The sequence below is a fragment of the Arachis ipaensis genome, chromosome B3 (assembly GCF_059453495.1).
Source record: "Arachis ipaensis isolate K30076 ecotype BB chromosome B3, ASM5945349v1, whole genome shotgun sequence".
In the NCBI taxonomy this organism is placed as follows: domain Eukaryota; kingdom Viridiplantae; phylum Streptophyta; class Magnoliopsida; order Fabales; family Fabaceae; genus Arachis; species Arachis ipaensis.
The window spans coordinates 147,024,805-147,042,687 of record NC_142438.1 but is presented as its reverse complement, the minus strand read 5'-3'; the positions used below and the strand labels follow the sequence as shown (position 1 = coordinate 147,042,687).

At 30.4% G+C, this 17,883-nt stretch overlaps 1 protein-coding gene across 1 annotated transcript; it reads right to left on the bottom strand.

The window, feature by feature from the left end:
• Positions 1-8,885: 8,885 nt before the first annotated feature.
• LOC107631994 (cytochrome P450 78A5) lies at positions 8,886-11,067 on the bottom strand. The gene is made up of 2 exons (XM_016335609.3): positions 10,040-11,067; positions 8,886-9,863 (listed from the first exon to the last, which is right to left on the bottom strand). The coding sequence occupies exons 1-2, from the start codon at positions 10,976-10,978 to the stop codon at positions 9,249-9,251; spliced, it is 1,554 nt and encodes a 517-aa protein (XP_016191095.1). The 5' UTR covers positions 10,979-11,067; the 3' UTR covers positions 8,886-9,248.
• Between the last annotated feature and the right edge of the window lie 6,816 nt (positions 11,068-17,883).

The window sequence follows — 17,883 nt, the reverse complement described above, 5'->3', positions numbered from 1 at the left end:
GATTGGGTCCTGAATATACATGAGAATGTCAGTGTATTTATAGTAGAGTAGATAACCACCTTTTAGAGTAGTTTCACCTTTGATGGTGGATGACCGTTGTCTTTTTCTAGAAAAATTGTTGAGATCTTCCTTTTAGATAAATAGAAGATATCTTAGGAGTTAGTTATTTGTTCAGACAAGTAGAGTTGAGCGCCTATTTGTTCTTGTGCGCAACCTCTATGAGATCAAGTAAGTGTAGATAAGGCCAACTCTCTTGGGTAAAATTTTATTCATTTAGAATCTGGCTATATTTTTGGATTAAGGTATGAACAATAATAATAAAACAAATTATGCTACACATCATCGATCCCGAACACAATTTACAATTTTTATCATACTGTGCTTTTTAAAGAGCAACTCCTCTCAAAACCTTAAAAGATGTTGAGATGGAATAATCTCATTCTTACTAAGGAGTTTTGTAGTTATGGAGAATTCAATTAAAAAAAACTCCTTTTTTATTCGATTATTTGATCTTAAAAATGCTGATTTTAAGAATAAGTGATTATTTTTTTCGATCTTTATTGTCTAATTTGAGAGTAAATAACTAATGCATTCTATTTTTTTAATAGAATTTTTACAACCAAACATAACCTAAAAAAAAAAGTAAAACCAATTTACCAAATATTATCTCTCTTTTTTTGTGAAAAAGAAAAAGAATGAAAATAGTAATATTAGCTATGACGAAAAACTGTTAATTACTTAACCTTTTTCAAATAGAACATATAATTTTATATTCTGATGATTCTTTCGTAATTGACAATCAATCCACCTTCTTTAATTTGCTTAGAATTAATGGATTCAATGATTTAAAATTATATATATAATATGCTCTTATGCTACTGATGTCATATTCACTTGGACTGATATCACTGTATATGCATGCTACGTACCTCGAGCGCATTATTTGAATGCAACAATACATGCAGATAAAATTAAAGAAGATGAGTGCTATGGACGAGTAATTTTTGTGATTTATAACTATTAAGTAGTTATTAATAATGTTTTTAATGGTGTGAAATTTTATTTAATGATGTGAGATTATTCATTTTTTTTTATTAGTTATATGTTGGCCAAAATTTAATAAAGTTACTACTCCCTAGACTTTTTTATTAAAGAATACAAAATAAATAATAAAGTCAGTTTTTAATATGGTGTATAAAAAATGTTAAAGATCATCATAAAATTTATTGTTTTTTACTATTATTTTAATTTAATTTTTTTAATTTAATTCTTTTAATTTAATAATTTAATAATATATCTTATCTCATATTTTTAAATAATAACAATTAATTAATAATTAAAAATAATAAATTCTAATGACTCTAGTATTTCTCTTCTAATATATTTATAAGAAAATTAATTAACATTCCCTGTGTGAAAGGATAATGTAGAATCTTTTGTATGTGAGTTTGCATATACAATATGATGGATAGAATTAATGGTACATAAACACGCCTGAAAGAAACGGTTAACTTTTAGTGATGCAACGTGGGGACCCAATTCAATAAGACAATAGATTTGTGGAGCATTAATATGATTATTGGAAGTATGAGTATGTATGTGCTTCAAAAGGAACAAAGGGTTTTGCCTTTCATGCTGTAAGACTGTACTATAAAAGAAACATTTCATTTGGATTAGAAAATTAAAGCCAAAACTTTGGGGGCATGCCTTAAATTAATATATCTTTAATGTAATAATTAAATACTACTTTTCAATAATTTTTTAGAGAACCAAGTTTTTCACAAAATTAAGCATCAACTATACTCTAATGATCATTTTGTCAATCTTAAGATGCATTACACTCTCCACAACTTAAAAGAGTTTGTAATCTTAAAAAAAAAAATATCATATATAAAAAAATCAACTATAAATATAAAATATATATTAAAATATAAAATATACGTTGAAAATGAGTTAAATATTAAGTATATTTATACATAAATATAAAATTGTGGATTTAGTTGTCGATTTTTTTTTTATATACAAATGGCGCTTTTATTTTGAAAAATAGACATCATGGGATTACAAAAATTCCACTAATTAAAGGGCGACATGGAAGAGAATTAAAGACGAGATCAAAATCTATGAATGTCTGTTCTTCGCCATTAAGTTATTGCTTAGCACATATGCATGATCTCATTGGATCTCATTGGCTTAGCAAAGGCTTTTCATATTTATTTAATAAGTTTTTTGTATTTATATAAATGGGACATTATATTGAATGTAACTCAGCAAACTAATTTACATAAACTATTAACATAAAAACATATTTTCTGGATTTACGATTATTTTTCAATATATAGTGCATTACTATATATACATACTCACATGGATAATTTTGTCAATAAAACATAATTTTTCATGAGTGATTCTATTACTTCACTCACGATAAATATGAAGAAATCACTAAGTTTTAATTCAAAACTTAATTATTTTCTAAAAATAAACATACTTTATAAAAAAAATTATGTACACATTTTATACATTGATATTCTTTATGTTAATTTTTGTAAACAAAGTATTTCCTTCACTTTTTTTTTTTTTGAAAAAAATGCAGGGCAAAAAATGTGCTACTTTTAACTAAGATATTAATTAAATTTAATAAGAAAAGTTGAAATTTATTTTTGGAAACAAATAAGCATAAAATTACAACCAACTTGCAAATGGAAAAGGATGAAGATTATTCACAGAATAATTAGTAGTCAAGTTTAGGTCTTGGATAAAAAATTCATCGACTAATCGTGATGATTGAATTCTTTGATGTAGACGATGTGGGCGTGTGGCATGATATACTTTGCCTATCATTATTTTGGCAATGGCAGAATCTTTTATTTGATAATTTTGTTAGCCTTAAAACTTATGGGGATGAAAGAGGCTGCAGCAGAAACATCACAAATATTTAATATAAAAATAATATGAAAATACTCGTAATATAATATGGCAATAATTATTAAGTAAGCAAATATATCAATTAAAATAATAATAGAAATACACTAATATTTTAATGTAAAAAATTTTTTCAGTATGAGAGATAAAAATTATGAATTATTAAGATCAAGAAAATGATTCTATTATAATCAAATATGAGATATAAGAGAGTCTTAAATAAAGCACAAATTGTGCATACAATCAGCTAAAACACTAAAACACCAAAGTTTACAAATGAGTAATAAGATGAAAAATACCTAATAACAGAGCTGCTGTCAATAGCAGATTTTTCCTTCTTTAGACCTTCCATTAAAATTTTTACCGTTTAGAATGAAGAACAAGATGACGCAAAGTTGCAGTTCAAATTTCACGCCGATCCAATGGTGAACGAATGAAAAAATTGCCGTTTTAAATCTACTGCTCTGCACAAAAACAAAAATTTTATTTTTCCTCTTCCCTCTCACTTTGATGGCTACTCTCTCTCACTCTCAAATCTCAATGATCCCAAAAATCTGACTAAAATTGTGACACAATGGGTGCAAAAACACACCTCAAAAAATTGGGGTTGGACCTCACAAAAGAGAGAAAAAGCCCTACAAATCTCTCCCTTCTCAACTAGGTGGAGAATCCCGGCGATCAAACAACATATTTCAAACTTATCTTTTGACAATACTTTTGTCATCATATCAGCACCATTATCATTACTGTGAACTTTTTCAAGTTCCAACAACTTGGAATTCAATACATCCCGTATCCAATAATACCTAATATCGATATATTTAGATCTTTCATGAAAAGTAGAATTCTTAGCGAGATGAATAGCACTTTGACTGTCACACAACAACACATAATGGTCTTGCTTGAAACCAAGTTTTCTAAGAAACTTCTTCATCCACAAAAACTCTTTACATGTTTCATTTGCTGCAATAAGTTCTGCCTCTGTGGTAGAAAGTGCAACACACTTTTGTAGCCTTGACTGCCATGAAATAACTTTTCCTGCAAATTTGACCAAATAACTTGAAGTAGGCTTCGAGAATCAACATCTCCTACCATGTCTGTATCAGTAAAGCCAACTAGCAAAGGTTTCTCACTACCAAAACACAAACTCAAGTTAGTTGTACTTTTGAGATATCTCATAATTCATTTAACAGCATTCCAATATTCTTTATCTGGATTAGAGAGGAAACGACTCACAGTACCAATCGCGTGAGCAATGTCTGGTATAGTGCACACCATAGCATACATCAAGCTTCCAACAGCTAAAGCATAAGAAATTTCATCCATTGCTTATTTCTCCTCATCCGTGGTTGGACACTGTTTGGTACTCAATTTAAAATGATGATCAAAAGAACTAGCAACATATTTGGAATCATTTATGCCAAACCTTTGAAGCACCTTCTTTATGTACTTTTCCTGTGACAAATAAAGCTTCTTGAAATTTCTATAACGAGTAATAGTCATGTTCAAAATCTATTTGACAGGACCCAAGTTTTTCATAACAAAGAACTTGCTCAACTGTTTCTTCAACTTATTAATTCTCAAAGTATTCTTTCTCATAATCAAAATATCATCTACATAAATCAAAAGAATGATAAAATCACCATCAGACAATTTTCGCACAAATACACAACATTCTAAAGTTATCTTATGGTAACCATGCTCCCCCATAACAGATTCAAACTTCTTGTACCATTGTCTTGGAGTTTGCTTCAATCTATAAAAATTCTTCTTGAGCTTGCACACAAGGCCTTCTTTTTCTTTAACAACAAAATCCTTTGGTTGCTCCATGTTAATTTTTTTGTCCAAATCACCATTAAAAAAAATTGTATTCACATCCATTTACTCAAGAGAAGCTGCTAATCCAAGGTTTAGAATTGTCTTATTCATTCTTGTTTCTGAATACCTATTTGTTCTTTAAAATTCTCACACCCTTATGTAAATTTACCAACTCATAGGTATCATTTTTAAATAAGGACTTCATTTCTTTTTGCGTAGCTTCAAGCCATTGAGCTTTGCTTCCATCTTCAACAGCCTCTCCTAAACATTCATGTTCTCTCCCATCAGTCAACAAAATAAATTTACGTAGAGAATATATTTACGAAGGCTTCGTTTCTCTTGTAGACTTTCTGAGTGCATTTGCATGAATTTTTAAAGTTGGTTATTCATCATGATCATCATCACCAACTTCACCTGCACCTGTATCATGCTCATTATTTTGAGTTTCAACCCTACCGTCTTACATTATAGGCATAGAAGGAGTAATATTCAAGTTAAAAAAATTTATTACTAGATTGAACCATTGGCTTTTCTGCATTATCAATATCCTTCAATGTTTAGTTTTCAGCAAAGAAAACATCTCTACTTAGAATCACCTTCTTATTAACAAGATCATAAAATCTGTAATCAAATTTATCCATGCCATACCCAATAAAAATATATTGCCTAGTCTTTACATCAAGCTTGGATCTCTCATATTTTGGAATATGAACAAACGCTTTACATCCAAAGACTCTTAAATAATCATACGAAACATCTTTACCTGACCATACCTTTTCTGGCACTTCAAATTTCAAAGAAATACATAATGTCTAGTTCAAGACATGAACAATAGTGCTCAAAGCTTCACTCCAAAAAGATTTTGCTAATTCAAAATGTGACAATAAGCACCCAACTCTTTCAACCAATGTTCTGTTCATCCTTTCAGTCAAGCCATTCAACTGAGGAGTCTTCAAATGTCTTATACCATGCTCTTTAGAGTAAGCATCAAATGGACCTATGTACTCACCACCATTATTAGTATGAATGCATTTTAACTTCTTTTTAGTTTCTCTTTCAACAAAAGCTTGAAATTACTTGAACACATTTAAAATTTGATCTTTGATCTTCAAAGTGTAAATCCATAATTTTCTAGAATGATCATGAATAAAGATTACAAAATAAATAGATCCTCCAAGTGTTTTTGTCTTCATCGGTCCACATACATCAGAATGCACCAAGTCAAGTGTCTCCGACTTTTTTAAAGGTGGATGGCTCTTGAAAGAAACCTGTTTTGTTTTTCAGCAAAGTAATGGTTGTACTTTTGGAAAGCAACTTTGTAACCAGATAAAAGATTTTTTTGGATAACATATAAATCAGTTCCATCAACAACCTCAGTAGCATTAACAATATCTTTCACAATCTTTACTTGAGTTAAATAAAGAGTAGAGTGTCGTGTACCTTTAGCAACAACCATGGAATCCTTGGTGAGCTTTCAACTATCACGAGTGAATGAGCTATCCAAGTTTTCATCACACAACTTACCAAGAAAAAGTAAGTTCAGCCGAATATCTGGAACATGCTTTACACACTTCAAAGTCAACTTGGTACCATTAGAGGTTTCCAAGCAAACCTGTCTAATACCGGGACACTTTGCAATACCTTGATGAGCCATTTTCATATCACTAAAATTACTAGGAGCAAATCATAATTAGGACCTCTAAGAATGATCATCCTACTAGTACTAGTATTAGCTTCTATTGTTCACAGAATTACAAGCCCAAAAAAATTAACAAGCTCTGATACCAGTATGAAAGAGCCCAGCAGTAGAAACAATACAAATATCTAATACAAGAGCAATATGAAAGCACTCACAACACAATATGACAGCAACTATAAGCAAGTAAATATATCAACTAAAGCAACAACAAGAACACATTGCTATCTTAACATGAAAAATCCCTCAATGTGAGAGGTAAAAACCACGAGTTACCAAGACCATAAAAATGGCTCCACTATAATCAAATGAGGTATAAGAGAGTTTCAAATAAAGCACAAATCATGCATATAATCAGCCAAAACACCAAAGCACTAAAGCCTACAAATGAGTAACAAAAAGATGAAAAATACCCAATAACATAGCTGCTGTCCGAAACAGATTTATCCCCTTGCAGATCTCCAATCAAAATCTCCACCATTCAGAATGAAAAAATCAAATTTCAGGCCGATCTAACGGTAGGTGAATGAATGAAAAACTGGCGTTTTAAATCTGCTGCCCTGCACAAAAACAAAAATTTTATTTTTTCTCTTTTCTCTCACTTTCATGGCTGCTCTCTCTCACTCTCAATGACCCCAAAAATTTGATTAGAGTTGTAACACAATAAATACAAAAAGACATAAAAAAATTAGACTTGAGAACTCACAAAAAAAAAAAACAACAGAAGTTACTGTCCACCTCTATCTAGATGTAACAAAATCCATATTTTGATTTGGAAAATATTCTTTTGAATATTCTAGTATTGTATTTTGTGTTAATAATCACTACTCTATTATACTTTTAAATATTAAGGTAGTTTTTTATTTAAATATAATTAAACTATTAATTTGGTGAAAAATCGGATACTAAATTAAAGTTGAACCCTTCAATTCTAATTTTCATATTTTTTTAGTAACATATGAAATTGAAATTACGGTTCTACATATTGATTTCATGAAATTAAAAAGCAAGTGAAATGAAATCTTCCTAATTCATATATACCAATATACCATGTATAAGTTATCAATTGAAAACTTATTCGAAGTATATGTGTGGTCTACTCTTCTCATCATATAAAATATATTATTATTTTATCTTCTTTTTACATTTACATATTATATGATTATCTTCCTTTTATATTTATTATTATCAAATGTATATGTCCAAAATGCAGTTTAAAATTTCAAGTAAATCTTTTGTTAGTGTATAAACATCTGGCTTGAAATATTACATTCGTTGCATTTTGTGATATATATTTTTTGGGTGACTATCGGGAAAAAAAGTTGGAAAATATCGTATAAAAAAATTGAATAGAAAGGTGTATATATATATATATATATATATATATATATAATTCAAATATCGATAATATTAGGAAAATAATATATAAAGTTACTTCACATATAAAATTTTATATATATAATATCTATAATTACATATTTATTACATCTAAAATGGTATTATTATTCTAATAATAATTAATGAATATTAAATAATATAATTTTAGACTGTTTAAATTAATTTTTTATTGTCTTTTAAATATTATTATTCAAAGATAAGGATTTAAATAATTCAGTGCTTTTAGCAGTCACGTACAAACGCATGATTAAAAAAATAGACAACTAAATATAATGAGAACCAGTAACATACAGTTGATTTGGTTTTCATAAATTAAAGCTTATATTAACAAGCGTATATCGAATTATATGTATGTTCGTTCATTATTCAAACAAGCTTAGGTTAGTGGTGGTGGGACATATATCTCAAACAAAAAACTAAGTACTAGATAGTAGATATTGCTTTTTTCGTTCTTTTTTCTCCCTTCATCAGCTCATTATCTATCCACAAAAAACTATTCTCTTTTATACATGTATGCGTGGAAAAGATTTTGATTCCATCAGCTTATATTCTTAGATGTTTATCCCAATATATGACGTGTTTGATGCAATCCACAATATGTCATGCATGCCTAATTGCCTATATATATTCATGTGAAACTGAGAATATGGTGAAAACTCATGTGAAGTTGATATTTAAAAGCCGTTAAATAAAAATTTAGTCAAATCAGTCAAATCATCTAACGGCTCTCAAATATCAATTTCACGTAAAGTCGATTGCACTTGAGTTTTCACCTGAGAGTATATATATATGAAATTAAGTAGAATTGACAGTCAAGTTTAAAGTTTCATTTACTTTTATTTAATTTGCAAATTTTACAGACATAACTTACATTCATCTTTGAATAATTTCTGGCACACAAATATTAATAGAATAAATCTGTAAAATACAGAGTTTATTACATATAATATATAATTAACGATATCTTGTGCATGTAAAAGAGGGTAACTCCACTATACTAATTAATCTTTGTACTTTTGTTGTGTGAGTAATTAACGAGAAAAAAATCGAGAGGAGAAAGATCATGTATTATTGGAGAAGAAACTACAGAACAACTTCATTGCATACAGTAATTTACATTTTACAAGTTTAAAGGGACACGTAATCTCTTCTCTTAATCCGTACATTAATTTCTGCCAAACTCGCATATTTATTCAAATACTAAAGACTAACTTAGCTAGCTAGGTCGGGGTCCTGTATCTAATAATCTAATAATAGCTAGGGGAAAATAGAGGATAAAACTTAGAGATGAGTTTCATAATGAGATAGAAATATTTTAGTAGGGGCATATAGTAAGAGAGATAAATATGGAATAACATGACAAGCTATAATAGATGAACACAAGAACGTTCCAATTTGTGCACATTTGGGCTTAAGGGCTTACGTAGTTATGTCTAGGAACCAGTCGGCAACGCAAAGGTGTCTTCATCTCGAGAGAAAGCCTGAGATTTTCGGAAAGATCCACGGGTTGTGCCGTGGGAAGCCACACGAAATGGTGGAGAAGCCGTGCAAGCCAGATATGGACAGTGGCTAAGCCCAACGCTCTCCCCGGGCACACCCTACGCCCTGCACCAAACGGTGCTAGCCTCAAGTCTGAGCCCATAATGGATATATCTTCCTTCATGAATCGTTCGGGCTTAAAAGCCCAAGGCTCTTCCCATATAGAAGAGTCATGCGATATAGCCCACATGTTAACCATTGCGGTTGTGCCAGCTGGCACAAAGACTTTGTCCACGTGGACATCATGAACAGCTAGGCGGGCCCATGATAGCAATGGGCCCGGCGGGTGCAAGCGGAGTACCTCTTTGACTATGGCCTGAAGGTAAGGGAGGTTGGGAATGTCGGAGTCTTGCACGTGACCATTTTGGCCAACACACGTGTCAATCTCTTGGCGGGCTTTCATTTGTATGTCCTGGTGAAGTACCATCCTTGCCATGATCCATTCCAGTAATATGGCCACTGTGTCTGTTCCTCTAAATATCATTTCCTGCACCAAATTAAAAATTTTAAATAATGTCAATCAATCAAACTTGATTATATCAAATGAGTTATAGTTCAAATGACATAGTCTTCCCATACTCAATTAAAAGGTTGCGGGTTCGAGTCTCCTATCTTTGGTAAAAAAGAATCATTGTTGATTATATTCAAATTAATAAAACTTACCCAAAGAATAGCGACCATATCCGAATCAGCTAAGCTTTCTTCCTTGTTAGGAAGTGAAAGCAAAGTGCTAAGAAAATCGTGATTGTTCCGAAGCAACGATTGGGGACACTTTTTTCTTTGATCCACAATGTTACCAACCACACTTTTAACCTTACTGGCCAATCTGTGACACCTTCTCTTCACACCATAAAAGTCCACAAACTTCAACAATGGAAAATAATCTTCCAAGTTAAACATATGGATTAATTCATACCCTTCTTTCACCATATCTCCCAACTCCTCACTAATCAACGAAGAAGAACCAAACACACTCTCCAGAATGTTGCTAAGAGAGCCTTCCTGAAACACACTACGAACTTCCACAAACCCTTTCTCCTCCATCATCCCCATTGCTTTCACCGCCATCTCAGAAGCCAGGCGATGCCGCAGATTCTCCAAGCTCTGAATATTTTTAGGAGAGAACATGTGGAAAGCGGCGATTCTTCTGAGGTGGCGCCAGTAGGTTCCGGAAGGGGCGAAACCAATGGCGCGCTCGAACATTAGGGTTTTTGCAGAAGTTTTGATTGGTCGATCGGAGAATGAAGAACCGAAGAGAATCTCCCTTGCGGTTTCAGGATGACTGCTTATGATAACCGGTGTGGAGCCAAGACTCAACGCCATGAGCCTCTTCGCCTTCAAGTTTGTAGCCATGGAAGCGAGTTTTGCGTGTGCCAGGGAACCCATTTGAGGTAGAGAACCCAACAAGGGCCAACCCATGGGACCAGAGAGGTCTCTGTGGTTCCTCCATGCAAAACCTCCGGGGACAAGCCAGTAGTTAAGGGAAAGAGCGAAGAGTAAGAGAGTGAAGAGTAAGAAAGAGAAAGAAGAGAGTGAGCTTTGGAATAAGAATAACGAAGCGAGTGTTATGAGAAGAAGTGTTGTTGGCTTGGACTTGAGCATAATGAGATTAAAATAATTATGAATTAGAGGAGGTAGCTAGAAAGAGTGAATAATAATGATTAATGAGTGAGTTAATGTGAGAGATGGACGTGTGTCATGGGGCTACAGCATGTATATATAGTGTGGCCTTTGAGTAGAGGTTAAGGATGTGTGGTTAAGGAGGTTAACCATAGTTAAGTTGGCAACCACTTTGGGCTTATATTATGAGTTATGACGTGTAAAATATTCTCTCATGTCTAATTAACAAGAACTTCCCCCACGCTTTATGTCAGAATCACACCACACCCACATCTACCCTTCTTTTTATCCTGAAAATTATTACCAGTAATGTTAATGCAAGATTTTTACTTTTATGTATATATTTTCTTTGAAGAGTTAATTAAGAGGTTATTATGGTAATGATACCCCGTAACCTAGCTATAAAAAGAGGAAGGAATTTATAATGTTCACGACTCAATTATTGAAATTATATACTATACATGGGAAGCTACAAGAAGCTTAGGATGTATAGGGTGTGGTAGCTCTGCTGGTTGCTTTAGAGGCAGAATCAAGAAAGATGATCTATTGACTCAGTAACTAAGATTTGCTGAGTCCCCCGACACAGTCGTATAAAGTTTCCACTTCCCGGTGTTACCACTAAAGTTATCAAGGTCAACGGTCAACCATGTCTATATATAACACGCTCAATGCGTGCAATTCTATAGACGAGTCTAAACACACAATCCGAATCCTGTTCCACCTGATGATATTTTCATTTTATAAATATTATTTCATTTTACAAACGAAAAGGAAACGAAAGACGAAACATAAATATTATTTTGAGCACTCAAGATATAATTGATTAGTTAATGTTTCAAAATTTAATGTCAGTTCATTAGAACTATATAAATCGATACCTAAAATTTCTATTAATAAAAAAATAGAGTTTTTTGCAGTGTATAAAATAAATTTTGTAGTTGAGCTACACATACAAGTTTTTTTAGCTTACAAATCTTACAAGTTGGGCCAAATCTAACAAAAACTACGTTCACTCACAAAAGCGTGTTAACACGTGCATCACGTTTCCAAAACGCTCATTCACTATTCTGAACGATTCTTTTTCTTCTTCCTCGATAAAAATCACAACTGTCATTTTTTCTTTGCGTTTCTTCTCCTCCTCCTCTTCTTCCTTCTTCTCATTTTTCTTTGTATTTCTCCTCCTTTTTCTTTGCGTGTTTCATCTTCATCGTTGTATTTCTCCTCCTTCTTTTGATTTTGCAACATTATATATTTTTTTCTTCTTTGTTTAATTTTTTTCTCCAAAAAAGAATTATGAGAATATGAAATAAGAAGAAGAAACAGCAGAAGATGAGGAGGAGGAAGATGAAGAGTTTTGAATTATGCAAAACTTATCATAATAAAAATACACCTAAATATTTTTGTTTTACACCAAAATATCCTCGTGTTACACCTAAATATCTTCGTTTTACACCCAAATTTGCTGCAAATACAGAAATGAGTTATGGTACGTGTATACTACAATCAGCCACCAAAGTATACTAAAATACAAATATACATTGAAAATAAATTAAAGCACAGATATATTTATACACAAATATATTGGTGGCTAATTTTAGTGGTTGATTTTAGTGTACAAATAGCATTTTTGTACAAAAAAATATTTTCTCTAATGCTGCATTTTTTTCTTCTTCTTCTTTTCCTTATTTCTTTCTTTCTTTTAGTTAAATGAATGTAAGTTCATCCTCTTCCAAGTAATTTTGCAGTATTATGTGTTTCTTCTTCTTCTTTGTTTGATTTTTTTTTGTTTTTATTCTTGTTAAGAGAGTAAAACAAGAAGAAACTTGAGAAGGCAAAACAAAAAGACAAAGATAAATAAGAAAAAAAAGAAGAAGAAGATGGTGATGATGAAGAAAAAAAAAGAAGCAGCAGCAGAAGATGAGGAGGATGAAGAGGAAGAGTTTTGAATTATACAGAACTTATCAGAATAAAAATACATCCAAATATATTCGTTTTACACCCAAATATCTTCGTATTACACCCAAATAATATCTTCGTTTTACACCCAAATTTGCTACAAATACAGAAATGAGTTATGTTACGTGTACACTAAAATCAGCCACCAAAATCAGCTACCAGTATAAAATACATATTGGAATACAAATATACATTGAAAATAAATTAAAGTACACATGTATTTATACACAAATATATTGGTGGCTGATTTTCGTAGCTGATTTTAGTATACAAATAGCATTTTGTACAGAAAAATATTTTCTCTAATGTTGCATTTTTTTCTTCTTCTTTTCCTTATTTCTTTCTTTCATTTAGTTAACTGAATGTAAATTCATCCTCTTCTAAGTAATTTTACAGCATTATGTGTTTCTTCTTCTTCTTTATTTGATTTTTTAGTTTTTATTCTTGTTAAGATAGTAAAACAAGAAGAAACTTGAAAAGGTAAAACAAAAAGAAAAAGATGAATAAAAGAAAAAAGAAGAAGAAGATAGTGATGATGATGAAAAAAAAAGAAGCAGAAGATGAGGAGGATGAAGAAGAAGAGTTTTAAGTTATGCAGAACTTATCAGAATAAAAATACACCCAAATATCTTCGTCTTACACCCAAATATCTTCGTGTTACACCCAAATTTGCTGCAAATACAAAAAAATATTTCCTCTAATGCTACATTTTTTTCTTCTGAATTGAACCACACCTCAACCACTTGATTGGATTCAAAACAATAAAAAAATTTTCGAATTTCCTCCTTCAAATCCAGCTGAGGGATTTGTCTTCTTAGACGGAGATATTTTCAATTTCTATTTTCCTTCTATACTACATGTAATCAATTGATTCTTAATTTCGTTTTCCTTTTTATTTGTGCTCCAAACTCTTGTAGAAAAACCTGCAGCCTTCGCATAATTCTTGTAGAATTTTGTAGCATTTTCAAGGGTGTTAAAGGTCATCCTAACCTTGGATACAAATTACTCATCAACACCATAGATTTGCTGCAAAATACACCCAAAATACACCATATTGAAACAAGCATAAACTATAGAATGCAAATACAACTATAAAACCATCATAAAAAATAACAAAAATCAGATTCATGAATCATCAATAAACAGAAACTAAAACAATTCAACTAAAACAATAAGACAATTCACCTTTAGTGAGATGAAAAGTCATAAACTGTAAATACACCAAAACTTTCCTAAAATACACCCAAATATTTTTGATTTATACCCCTGATATAAAATGCAGAAAATTCATCAGAACTAGTACATTAAATTCAATTCAAACAAGGAACAATGAACAGCAAATTTCACAGACAAGGTTCACGCATTATTCAGCTACACAATCATAAACTACTAACAGGATTCAAATTTAGATTCAATTATTAACTGAAATTAAACCACACATCACGAACTCATTGAATTCAAATTCAAAATTTACTTCGCTCTGGTTCAGCTGATAATCTGAAGTTGAATCATCCATTATCTTTAAAACAATTTTAGAGCTTGATTTAAGAAACAATGAAAAACGAGAAAAACGAAGAAAGAGAACAGAGAGAGACTTACGTAAACAGCGAAGGAAAAGGGAGAGAGAAACGCACAAAAGAGATCGAAGAGAAAAGGTAAGAAAACGTAGAAGGAATTCAAAAAAAGAAACGAAATTCTTTCGAAAAAGGAAGTTATATATTCGCGCGTTGATTGATTGGAAAATCTGCTAAGGAGGCGCGTGAAACATACATGCCATAATAGGCGCGTTTTAAGAATTAAGGATTTTCAAGACTTGTATAACTTGTATAGTGAAAAGGCTTAGACGTGGAGATTAATTCTTTATAAATTTGGTCTCTTTAGAAACTAAAATATTTTAAATTAATTATTATTTTATACTTTAAATACAAGTCAACAAAATTTATACCATTTTTTATTATTTTACTATATTCGGTTTTATTGTCGTTTTTTACTTTTGATATTAGATTGACAACAATATTTCTTAAATTATGGAGTGTTGAGATATTAATCTCAAATATATGATACCGTTTAATTTGGAATAAAGAAATCAAACTTTTGGATTTTTAAAAAGTACAGAAATTAAATCATTTGATTTTTTAAAGTACAAAAATTAGATCTTTTAATTTTTAAAATTAGACTGTCTGATTTTTGTGTCAAAAAATAAAAAATTTAAAGTATAGAAACGGACTCTTTAATTTATATACTTTCTGTAATTTAAAAAACTCCAAAAATTATATTATTTTAGTATATCATTCATCTCACTTTTATAGATAAAAAAAATGAGGAATGTTAGGGGGCTAGCAATTTTGGTATTTTGTAACCATCAATTGGCCATCAATAGTGTTTTTAATGATGTGAGATTACATCTAATGGTAAAAGATCACTCACTTTTATTTTGATAGTTAAGTGCTGGCCAAAAAACACAAAAGTTGCTGCCCTTAGACTTTTCCAAAAAAAAATAACCCACCTTTTCAAGTGACTATATCATAAATAAACTTTAAATTCCTTTATCAATTTTTTTTTTAATTATAGTACATAATCTTGAAAGCCTAATAATGTTGTGCAATAATGAACATAGTAATAACTATTTGCAACCCGTGACGACCTAGCTACTACCACAAGTCTTAAACAGAGTGAATTAAGAGCCACATGTTATTTTGTTTTCACATTGTTGGAACATTATTCCTTTTGTTTGCAATTTTTTAAAGACACGATGAAATTGAGAGATTTTTATCACCATTTAGTAAGGATTGAACTCAACCATTAATGTCCACATATATGGTATTTCAAGAAAATGCTAAGACTTTATCTTTTGTTTTTTTCTTCTTTTTATTTTTTTAAATATATATATTATTGTTTTACGGCAAAAGCTAGCTTCTATGCATACACTTTGATTTTCTCTTTTGGTCTCCTTTATTTTTATATCTTTAGTTTATAAAAAGGACAGTCCTATGCAATAATAAGGCAGGAGCCATATTTATCAACGCCATGTGTTACTGAAAATCTTACGGAATGATATTTTCACAGTTAAGTTGCGCAATAATGGAGAATGGAAGCACGCACTTCCAAAAACTAAAGGGCATGCATCACACTTGGTATGAACAAGATTGTACATGTGTTTCACTGTAGGATCGATGCTGTGTGCTGTAAATCTCCACAAGCTTTACCCGTCACAATCATCCCACTTCCCCAACTAATCTTAAATGCCATCCCTTCTACTAAGTTACCTAAATATTATTACTTACTTTTTTATTTTTCTGATTGCTACCTAATAATATACTTTTAAAAATGAGTAAAAGGAAAAAATTCATACGAAAAATTTTTGGTGGATAAATGTACACACAAAAAATTAGTAATGATGAACAGAAGTGATACGTAGTCGTTAGGAGGACTCCAGTTCCATTAAGTTTACTGTGTAATTAGGGGTGCAAGTTACCGAATCGGACCAAAAATTACCGTAAACTGAACCGAAAATTACAATAACCGATTTAAAAATAAAAAAAATTGGTTTTTTTTTTGACAAAACCGATCGATTCGGTTCGGTTTTCGGTTGACTCGATAGAAATTGAATCGAACCAAACCAAATCGAAAATATGCATCTATTTCAATGTTTTAACCATTTTAACCTTTAACCTAACAACAAAAATTTTCAACCCCTAATCATTTCAATGTTTTACTTTTATTATTTCAGTTTATTGACTATTTTAAGCCTCTAATTATTGTGATTCATATTTTGCTCATTAAAAATTAAAAATTGAAAAAACCGACCGAACCAAACCGCTGTTAGTTCGATTCGATTCGATTCAGTTCGATTATTGTAAAAACAGCAAATCAAACGGTTATGTATCTGTAAGAACTAAGAACCGAATATATCGGTTCGGTTGGTTTTTGGTCCAAAATCGAACCAAATCGAACCGATAACACCCCTATATGTAGTTATGTAGAGTAACAAAGTAGACTCTTTAATAAGATTTAGATAGAAATTAGCTCATTTAAATAAAAAAATAACAATCTCAAAAATATAGCCAGTAAATTTAACAGAAATGGAACGCCATTATTAATAACATATCACTTTTGTTCATCGTTACCAATCTTTTATGTACACACTGAGTATTTCGAATGATTAGAGTATATATTTGTCCATCCAAAAATCTTTTATGTATAATTTTGTTCATATATTTTTTAAAATTCTATATATTTTTCGTCTAAGATTGTTTATTTTATCTAAATATTCAATTCCAAGAGTTTAACTAAAGAAATCATTTTTTAATTAATATCATCTAAAAAATTTTGAATCATAAATAAACTTTAATTTTTAAATAGTAATTCCCTAATCCTCTAAAAAAATGAGATTTTTTTAAAAAAATTACAATAAAAATTAGATAATATTAATTAATTAAAATTAATTATCTATACTTATTCTTAATAATAACCCACTTTAATCAATAGAGAAAACATATACACTAAAACAAAAATTAAACTCATTTCCTTTTTATTATTTTAAAGAAAATGCTAATGCTATTCAGGAAAAAAAATGCAATGCTCATAGAAATTTAATTTAATATTAAAGGTAAATAAGAAGAAAAAATAAAATATTTTAAATTTTTAAATCCTAAATATAAATTAAATTAGTGATATAAAATATAATAAATAATGAATGAAAATTTATTTAATTAACAAAGACTTTTATATAAACAATTTCTTTTATGAGATGCATGGGATTTTTAATTTATTTTTGGTGTAAACGCATTCTTTTAGCAAAATAGTTTTTTAATTTTTTATCAGCTAGAGCTTTATTTAGATCATTAAATTAATGCGACGAGTATTAATTAGATTAGCCAGTACTAATATATCATTCTTTCTGACATTGTGTTAGACTCCTATATATATTA

What these genes read in the sequence shown, in the direction of transcription:
- LOC107631994 (XM_016335609.3), bottom strand. Translation starts at nt 10,978, where the DNA reads ATGCTCAAGTCCAAGCCAACAACACTTCTTCTCATAACACTCGCTTCG. An exon ending in ATATGGTCGCTATTCTTTGG is followed by an intron (nt 9,864 to 10,039) that starts GTAAGTTTTATT and finishes AATTTGGTGCAG; the next exon opens with GAAATGATATTTAGAGGAAC.